At 41.7% G+C, this 10,038-nt stretch overlaps 1 protein-coding gene across 1 annotated transcript; it reads left to right on the top strand.

The window, feature by feature from the left end:
- Positions 1–1,796: 1,796 nt before the first annotated feature.
- On the top strand, positions 1,797–9,687 carry LOC146458621 (extended synaptotagmin-3-like). The gene is made up of 3 exons (XM_085090437.1): positions 1,797–3,763; positions 6,973–7,206; positions 8,110–9,687. The coding sequence occupies exons 1-3, from the start codon at positions 2,082–2,084 to the stop codon at positions 8,486–8,488; spliced, it is 2,295 nt and encodes a 764-aa protein (XP_084946563.1). The 5' UTR covers positions 1,797–2,081; the 3' UTR covers positions 8,489–9,687.
- Positions 9,688–10,038: the final 351 nt, after the last annotated feature.

Genomic DNA, 10,038 nt, shown 5'->3' on the forward strand with positions numbered 1-10,038 from the left:
TGAGAATAGAAGCTTCGAGGGTAACTGGAAAATTTTGAAGACAGTGTTTCAGCAGAGGGCATTATATTATCAGTATACCAGCAAGCCAGAAAGGGGTCAACCCACCGAGTAATTTCTGCGCGTTCTCATTGCATCAAACACGTCTCGTGGTACAATTCCTAGAGCCGGGAGTTGTCAGACGATAATTTTCAGTGACAATCGCCCTTTTTCTTTGTTTTGTTTTTGTTTTTTGTTGTTGCAGTTATTGTTGTTTTTTTTTTTTGTTCAGAAAAACAAAGAATCCAAAAACGTCATTGTCATCACTAATTTATTACACCCAAGATAATCGGATGTTTGTTGGTTACGTTACGTGACCAGCCGATGCCAGGGTCTGTTCCAATTTACAGCCTGCAAAAAAGCCCTGGGAGTGAGGTTGTCTTGGTACGATTGGTTTAGTTCCGGAGTCTAACAGACTACAGACAGCTGAGTTAAGAACTGAGTTAAGACAGTTTTGACGGAATACTCATGTTCATTGAATCACTCCAACGCAAACAGACCGTGGGTCATTGATTAAATGGGATTCACATTGAGCTGAAATTGTAGTTAGCGATTTCATAAGTTATCGTAGACAATAGTATATAGGCGTCTTGTGGCGAACGAGGAAAATTTTGGGGGCTTATTTCACTTACTGCTAAGGCGTCCGGCTCGAGTCTCCGACTCGGGGCCGATTAAGACGCGAGAGTCACGGCCTGGCTTGTCACCAGAAGATCAAGAGGTTATGTATGGTTGGAATCCCCCCGGGGACACCCCAGGGAAAATCCGGCCGCCTTGACCCAAGGTGGGGCATTTTTCCAAGCGTTCTTGTCCCAGGGGTGCACAAGCTTGCATTCAGTTTTGTACTTTGGGCGAGTTACACAATATGAACGGGTGTCTAATTTCGTGGACAAGTTTGCGTATTTCGTCGGCAAATCAATCGAGTTTGTTAAAACTGAATGGCCGGAGCAGAATAATGGATTCCCTTATCGTTGTCGCTTTTTTCTAGTTTTTTTTTATTTATTATGTAGGCTGAGGCCAGTGAAATAGAATAAATAATAAAACCGTGTTTTGGGCCTGAATCAAAGCTAATTTAGAGATTTTGATTCACTTCCATTTCCAAGTTCAACTGATCGATTCGATTTGAAACGTTAAACTGTCTTCACAGTCAAGTAGAATGCCCTTTGAGTAGTCACAACCTGCAGCATGCAGAACAGGCGTTATTCATTTTGCGTTTTTCAGGCGAGCGAGGAGCGCGAGTCACGCGTGACTCGCGCTCCTCGCTCGCCTCGTGCTTGCGTCCACTCGCCTGAAAAACGCCAAAAAATATTAACGTCTGTTCTGCAGGCTAGAGCGCAATAACTACAAAATTAAAATGTAGATGACATGTCCTCTATGGACCACCGAACTAGAGCGGTTATGATCAGTTATCACGTCCCCGTGTACGTATTAAAGAGGATGTTTTATGTCTTTTAACAAGCAGTTAGGTTTTGGCATCCCCGGGGTTTCGCCGGTTTAAGTATTAAAAACGGTTTTCAGAAAATATTCCCACTGTATTTCTTTTAGGAGTTTTCCTAGATTTCAAAGAATATGACATCTACGTTTAAATTTTTCGCATGCAAGACCAAACGCGTGAATGCAAGTCGGTATAAAGAGGGCCACTTTTATTCAAATGTTCGCTACGTGTCACTTTAGCTTATTAGTTATTGATACCCTTGAAGGTGATTGGCTGATTAATTCCCTACATTTTAATAAAAACAATGGAGTTGATCATAATGACCCTTGAACGGAATATATCAAGGGTGTTATTTTTCGTCTGGGCACTGTTCCAGGGCGTAGTTTATGTTTCTTTCAGCAAATAATTTTGTACAGTTTGTTGAATGAACTTGCTCTACTCAAAGGACGAACCTCAGAGCTCCATACAAGACTAGACTAGCGCACACTTCTGGCCGTTACGTTAGTTTGGGAAGTTGTTCAAAGCGAACGAGATAACACGGCTAACTTGAGAGTTTTCGTGTTTCTGTTGAACGTCCTCGAGAACTTTCCAGACAATTACTTTGATTTGAAAGATGGCGGAGATTCCTGAGACAGCAGCGGCCGCTCCGAAACCAGCTTACAAGAGGATCTTATACAACTTGCAGCATATTTCTCGTGATCAGAGCAAAGAGCTGTTGCTGTATTTTGGTGTCACGCTGTCGCTGTGGCTGGTCGGCCATTTTCATTTCAGCTTCGCGTGGATCATCATGATCCTCATGATTTTTGTTAGCTGGGAGTTTCAAATGGAGCAGAAGCAGAAACGTAGAGACCGCATGGAGAAGGCAGTGAAATCCTCTTTTATCGACAAGATAGAGAACCTGCCCTCGTGGGTTTATTTCCCTGAAAAAGAGCAAGCGGAGTGGGTGAACCGCATTATCGATCAAATGTGGCCTTACGTGGGCGAAATGGTCTACAAAATCCTCAAGGAAAGTGTCGAGCCAGAAATGCAGAAAAATATGCCCAAAGCCCTGAACACGCTTTATTTCGAAACTATCGACCTCGGGAATAAGCCTCCGTACGTGGCAAACGTCACCTCTTATGTCAGTAAGAATGAGAATAAGAAATCGGAATTTATCTTCGACATGGATTTGTGTTACAATGGCGACGCGACCATTAAGCTGGCGGTCAAGAGAGTGAAGCTTGGGCTGTCGAATATTGAACTGCGAGGAATTCTGAGGGTAATTTTCAAACCCCTTGTTGCTGAATACAACCCTGTCGGCGGCGTGACCGTATTTTTCCTGAACAGACCCAAGCTGAAATTCGACTTGACCAATTTGCTGAACGTTCTCGATCTCCCAGGACTCAAGAGCTCCTTGCGCCGAATCACGGATGATGTCATTGCTTCGTTTGTCGTGCTACCGAACCGTATTGCTATCCCCCTCGCTCCTGGAGTGGATGCCAGCGATCTGCAGTACCCGATCCCCGAAGGTGTCCTTCGTGTCAAAGTCGTGGAAGCGAAGAACCTGCTCGCTAAAGATTTTGGCCTGGTGAAGAAAGGAAAATCTGATCCATATGCCATTATTCGCGTCGGTGCTCAAAGCTTTCGTACTAAAGTCATCGAAAATGACCTCAACCCGGAGTGGAACGAGACCTTTGAAGCGTTCGTGGACAACTCCGAAGGGCAGGAGCTGGAGGCAGTGATTTACGATGAAGACACCTCCTCGAAAGACTCTAAGATTGGCACGCTCGACACCGATATAGCTTCCACCGTGGAGACAGGCTACCGCGATCTGTGGCTGCCTCTTGAGGGGGTGAAACAAGGGAGGGTTCATTTCCAGATGGTATGGTTCCCGCTCAGCTCTTCTCCTTCAGATCTAGCCCCACCGCCCGAAAAGGGGCTTTCTGTGGCTGCGCTCTTTGTCAAACCCATCTCAGCATCCGCGCTGCCACTGACCAGCGGTCAAAAGGAAGCCTTACGGAGCATCTACTGCGAGATAACTGTGGGGAAAACCACTCGACAGACCTTCCAGTGCACTGGAGAGAAGACGGAGTGGAAACAAGCTCTGCGCTTCCTCGTGGGCGATCCCGAGGGACAGGAAGCGGAAGTCAAAGTGATTGAAGCCAAGGGAACCAAGTCGTTGGGCCGGATGTCCTTCAATATCCGCAGTTTGCTGAACAAACCAGGCCTGACCATGGAAGAGGTGTTCCCGCTGGAGAAATCAGGCGACAAAAGCACCCTGACTTGCCGCTTTACTCTGAGGGTCTTTAAACCGAGGTAAACCATTCAATGGAACTGTTTTTGTAATTTTCGCATAGAAAAAAACTAGTTAATCCAAAGGATGATATTTTTGTAATTTAGGATTAAACCGAGGTATTTTTGTAACGAAAGATTTGGGTGGAAGTAGGCTTGCATTTATAGCAAAGAAATCTCAAAGAAAAGTATCTGATCAATTCTAGGAATGCTAAACACTATTTGTTACTGCGAGAGCGTGATGCATACTGAACACAAGCTAGGGCTTGCTAGGATATTTGGGATTGTCATTGAACAAAATGGCATCAATATTTTTCCTATTAATATTTTTGAACTAAGCGTGTAGAAAATAATTGGAAACATCTTTAGCTTTTGATACTATCACTTTCAAATCTGACCGTGACTTTGAAGCTTTGACCCAAAACCTTGATTTGTGATGAAATAACGGTATTAATTTTCTTGCCTCTGTTTTCCCGCCATTTTAAACTTTCTCATTGCTACCCAAAAGACTTCAAGGCCAAACCAATCTCGTACCGAGGGTCCTCAGGCTCTATGGCCAGCGGTTGGTCGCTAGAAGTACAAGATTGGAGGCAACTTGAACGGCATTTTGGTAGAATCATTTTGAACGATAAACTTGTAGCGTTGTTGTGAACGTTTTTAAAATTCGTTCTCATAATTCCTTCAGAGCATGCACTACAAGAAAATCATTTGCAATGAACTAGTTTAGTTAGAATGGGCCTAATCTTAATAACTTGTGGGTCTTTCCGTATTTTCTATTTGATATTCCTATTACCAACAACTGTAACCAAGCTAGACGTAAGAGCTAATTGCGTGATTGTATTGCACTGTAATTAGAAGCTCATTAAATTAACTAAATATTTACTTCCTGTCTGTGCTCTTCTTGGGTAACTTTAATTGGGGGTAGTTTATTCTGAGTGTTTCACCTTTGTAGTTTAGATTAGTTAGGAAAGCTAACTCGTTCATTCCGTTATATATTATATAATGGAATTCCTTTTGAAAACTTTTATCAAGAGGAAACGGTGAAGGGTTTGTAATTATCTAAACTAACCCCTTATTTAACTCTAACAAAACGTGCTAACTCTTCAACTAACATGCGCCGTTAAAAAATTACCTCCAATTACTTTCATTAGATGTGTAAATTTTCTTGTAGTGCAAATGCAATTCAACTCAGTGATTTGTTTGTTTTCGGTTGAATTGCATTTGGCCTGACAAAATTGGCCTGACAATAAGACGTTTTCTACGCTTTGCAAGTCTTGGTTCATGGTGATGCGTTTGCTATAGCACTCGACTTTCCTGTGTTTTCTCGTGCTTGTCGCTTTCTCCATATTCACTTTTTATACTGCTCAGTTCATTGTAAAGTTTACGTTTCCCGTGGGTAGATTCCATCACTTTAACTGCTTTTAATTACAATGTCTGTCAGCATGACATACCTTACCTTTTGCAGGGCTTGGTTTGCGTGACGCAAACAAGAAAAACGCAATTGCAATGATTACAACGTGCGCATATGCATATGAAACACTTCGGTATAAAATGGCGGTCAACGCCAGCCTTGGCGCTTGAGCTTTCGTTTATTATGTTCCTGCTTTTAAAATGTTAAAAAAAAAAACAAGCGCCAGTCAAGTGCGAGAAATAACAAACTTTATATCTTTCTTCGTTTGCGTATACATCTAACATTTACACGCACTAATTATAAGTACATTTACTTTTCACTTTGTTTTGCGTTGCGCGTGTAAACCAGATAAAGAGTTATACCCCATATGCATGCGGTTGAATTCTTTTATCCCTAACCAAGTATACTTTGAAGGTTAGCCTGTGTCAAAGTTTCTAGGACAGAAATAGAGCGGCGCAAGAAAAATCGGTGGGATGAGCGAGCTCTCTTAGCTTAGGAGTTTCTAGACTTTGGGTGGGTAGGCTATATCCGGCGATGAGGCGCGCCGCGTATGGGAAGAGCGTCTTCTCGCGCAAGATTGCTCTCGCGCATTTTTCCTCCCGCTACAAGCCCTGAGAAAAATAAGACTCAACACGTGGTCTAAGGGGATTCCCCAGAACACACACCACTCGCTCCTTGTTTTTGCTTCTTCCGTTCACGCACTAACAACTATGTTGACGGGCTGTTTTATGCGCTACTGTGATCATGGCTTGAGAGCGTCAACCAGAGCTAAGGAATATTTTGCCTTTTTTTGTTTTTTGTTCTTTCCTGTTTAAGTGCCCTCAATTGGGAACTAGAAAGCTATGAGGCGTTTTTCACAACAATTAAGGCCAAGTTTTCAGTTGCGACATAATCATAAGCGGAAGTAGCCTTGTGTCGTTGGCGTTCTCTCTTGCACCGTTATCTGCGTGAGGTGTGAAACGGGCCTTAAAATCTGCGCGAAGCCTGGGATGGGACTGGGCGAGCGTTGTTCGGTGGAAATGCCAAGGCTTAAGCGGAAACATAACAGTCGTTATGTCTATGTGAAGGCGGTTTTGGCATAGATAGAAACATAACTGATAAAACATTTTCGTGTTTCTAACGTTCCCGGCTGTGCTTTTACCGCAAGTGAAAACCAGGCTTACTCCTAGAGACATCCAGTGGAAAGATTTCTTATTATTGGTCTCCAATCTTGATGAGTTGGCGAATCGAAACCGGAGTAGGGAGGGGGAGGGGAGTTTGCCTCACCCCTTCCTTGAAAAAAAAAAAACATCCGCTGATCGATAGTTAATTTTGTGATCGGGGCTTTACAGCGAAAAGGAATTGACCACCTTACTTTCTTTATTACCAAACGGATAAAATTAAATGTAAAAAATTTGCCCCGTTTCAAAACGATTGCGACAAAACAACAACAAATTATTATATGAGCGGAGAGACCTTGAATTTTGTCCCTGTGTCGAACAGATTTGAAGAAGGATAATCCCTTGCTGACACATTTTTTGAGGTATCATGATTTTTCGTAGCAATACATTTGGTTTTTTTTGTCCTATGTTCTCGACAAGATGAGCTTCTCATGTTTTTCTGTTTCACTCGCCGAGCTTAGAATTTAACCATCTATCTTTCTTTCTTTACCCCTTATCCCTCCACCCCCCCCCCCCCCAAAAAAAAGAAAACTGTTTCGCTTTCCTCGATCGTTTGTCCTCCCTATATGGTTTAATTGTTTTTGATTTTTACGGTGTTCATCAGAAAAACTCTAAAGAATCTCCATTATCATGAAATGTTTTTTCTGGATTTGTCGTTTTAGATCTGAAACTGGCAGCACAGAAGTTGATTCCGGTATCAAGAGACCGGAGTCCACTCCAATCCCAACTGTTATTGTAAGCGGAGACAGTGCGGACGAACAACCGGAAGAGAAAGAACACGACAGAGATTCGGACACCGGAAGTGTATACGACGGGAGTATATACGGTGCTGACAGTCACCACGAGGACTCCACGGAGGACCTGGCCAGCAAGGGGCACTTGGACCTGCAGTTAAAGTGAGTGGTTTTCGGGTAATGGAGGCTAGGCTCCTTCCCAAAGAGGTACTTTTTTCAGGTTGGCGGTATATAAAAGGGTAGGGATTTTACGAGCTGAAATGGGGAGGGAAAACTGCCATTTAGGTATTTTAAAGGGGCTTTGAAACTATCTTGAAAAAAAAAAAAACAGCTGAAAATGGTTGCAGTTTTTCTTCAGTAGTTGTGTGAAAAGGAGCATCATTTTCTATGGAAGGTATATAAAAGGGTTACTCTTCCTGTCAAAAATGGTTTATAAAAGGGTTAGGGTTTGGATCTCGGGGCGGCGCCTCTGTAAAAAACTTTCTTGAGTAACCCTTCCCACCCCACCCGGGTTGAAAAAGTAGATGAAATCTGAAAGTGGAGGTGATCGGCCTGGAGTGTGAGATTTCGTTTATTAAAGGACTGTAGGAGCACTATCACGGAGATTTTGTTGTATTTTGGCCACAGCTGCTCAAATTGTTGGTAGATAACTTTTTTCTTATCATAAAATTGTTCTTAGTCTTTGAACATCAGGAAAAAGATATTAGGTTATTTCTCCCAAGCAGAACGAATTATTATCAGTTTTCTCAACCACGTATACACAGTAAGAACTTGAAACAGTTGACTATTTTTCAAGTTACAACCCATTCCCATCCTAGCCATCCACAGCAAAAACAATGATTAATTTCAAGTTTCTGTACACTTGTCGGGTAGTTGTCAACAAAACAGAATGTTTTTTGGTTATTCAAAGCGACTATCGAAAAAGATGACATTGCCCTCTCTAAGTCCTATATGGCCATGATGCAACTTCTTGTTGTCTTTTCTTTCACTAATTGTTTCCCATTTCTGTGCATATGTACCTATAATGGGAGTCAAATTTACATTCCTGATTACTTTGGTCTCAAGGTATAACCATTTGAAGAACCGTCTTTACGTCACTGTCAAAAGCCTCAAAGTCCTCGCGTCACATGACCCACCAAGCAAGATCAATCCACTGGTCCGTCTGTACTTGTTACCAGACCGCTCCAAACGCACCCGACGCATCACCAGGGAACTGAAGGGAACCTTGGAAGGAGTGTTCAACGAGACCTTCGAATACATCGTGGGTCTTGATCAACTGCGGAGCATGCAGATAGATATAGCTGTGAAGAGTGATCACGGCTTCACATTTGGGCGCGCCCGCAATCGTCTGATTGGAACAGCGGTGGTGGATTTGTCACAGAAGGCACTCACGGAAGGGTGTGATGTGACTTGCGAGCTGAGAAAGTTTAGTCTTACATTTTGAGCAATCAGTGACGAATCGAGGGAAAGGAGGGGGGAATCTCAGGCGTAAGGTTTTTGGTACTCAAGACGGAACAGTGAAGAACTTTAGTTTCCAAGCCTGGTAAACCATTTGCTAGTAGCTATCAGTAGACGAACTAACGAGATTTACTGCTTTAATCTTAGCTTTCAACGCTTTAGGGTGATGGTTTTTAGCAAAACGTTTCCATTGATAAAAATGTCTTTAAGTTGACAAAGTAATACCAAAACTATCCGAGGAAGCCTATCTAAGTTTTGCTATTTATCGGCTGATTTTTTTTCTTCTTGTCGCGGTAAAGTGGGAATCAAATGAGCAATATACATAATTTCTGTTCGACGTGATTTCGGAGACATTCAAACTCCGAGAATTGAAGGTACTTGGTGACGGATTTTGTGAGGCGAATCATGAGAAATGTAGCCTTGATAAAAAGTGGCTAATCGCGTTTTAAGTTGGCACATCTAGGGTAAATTCACAGGAAACTATATCAGATAAAAGTTTAGTTGAAAGTTGATTGTGTCTCGTATCGCATATCCAGAGGCCTCTGGTTTAATCAGCATAAGTTTTGGCCAGGTATCTTCAATAGGCTATTTCCGAGTTGCTGTGAAACTCATTATAAAAGCGAGGCTAAGTTCAAAGCTTTTCATATGAAAATTAGTTTTCAATTTGTTTGCATACAAATGAAAAATAATTTCCATAATAAAAAGTTTGCACCCGGAAATGGCCCATTGACAGTATCTGAATATTTCAGTGCCACTCTTTAAATGAAGTAACTGAGTGATACTTTACCGCCCCCTACCCCGCCTCCCTCCTTCTCTTGACGAAGTAAGTCAGAAATTAATACAAAAGAACAAAAGATATATTTTTCAGCAACAAATTCTTGAAATTATTAAAGTCACAGTATAAAAATGTAAGTTAACTTTTTTTATGTACACCTGTACCATGGCGCCGAGTGACACTAAAAAAACTGTGATAAATGAGGGATTAAAGTATTTTAAAAGGGTAAGACATTTTTAAAGATGCTATAATTGGTTAAATGGTAAAACAGGTCAAATACGTATTTGGCAAATTTAACTGGTTCCGATTGAAGAAAAAAATATCGAGTTTATATCTAAGAAATGTCAAATACTTTAAAATCTGTATGTTTTATCGAATAAAATGACAACAAAAAAGGTTTGTATCATGCATGAGACGTCGTGTAAAATTAAAGGGAGGAATAATTATTGCCATTTTTGCTTCATCTTTCCCCAACATGATAGGGGAGAGGCCAAATCACGCATAAGCTCTCTAGTTTATTTTCGGTCTCCATGTCGCTTTTTCTTTGTAACTTAATTTAAAGTATTTTTTGTGTCGTTTCTTACAAAATAATTGTAAAAAAAATGAACGTTAGGTAACAAATGTTTTGCGGCCAGTGCGTAAAGCACCTGTCATGTCTCTCTCCCAGTCCTCACAGGTCTTTCATCGAACCACCAGCTGTCCCAAAGCAAAAAATGAATAATTAAAAAAATACTTAATTCTTGGTTTTCAGATGACGTCAT

The sequence above is a fragment of the Pavona decussata genome, unplaced genomic scaffold (genome assembly GCF_977016875.1).
Source record: "Pavona decussata unplaced genomic scaffold, jaPavDecu1.1 SCAFFOLD_232, whole genome shotgun sequence".
NCBI lineage: Eukaryota > Metazoa > Cnidaria > Anthozoa > Scleractinia > Agariciidae > Pavona > Pavona decussata.

Coding starts and splice junctions, on each gene's coding strand:
- LOC146458621 (XM_085090437.1), top strand. CDS start 2,082: ATGGCGGAGATTCCTGAGACAGCAGCGGCCGCTCCGAAACCAGCTTAC. Junction 3,764..6,972: donor CTGAGGGTCTTTAAACCGAG/GTAAACCATTCA, acceptor TTGTCGTTTTAG/ATCTGAAACTGGCAGCACAG. Junction 7,207..8,109: donor CACTTGGACCTGCAGTTAAA/GTGAGTGGTTTT, acceptor TTTGGTCTCAAG/GTATAACCATTTGAAGAACC.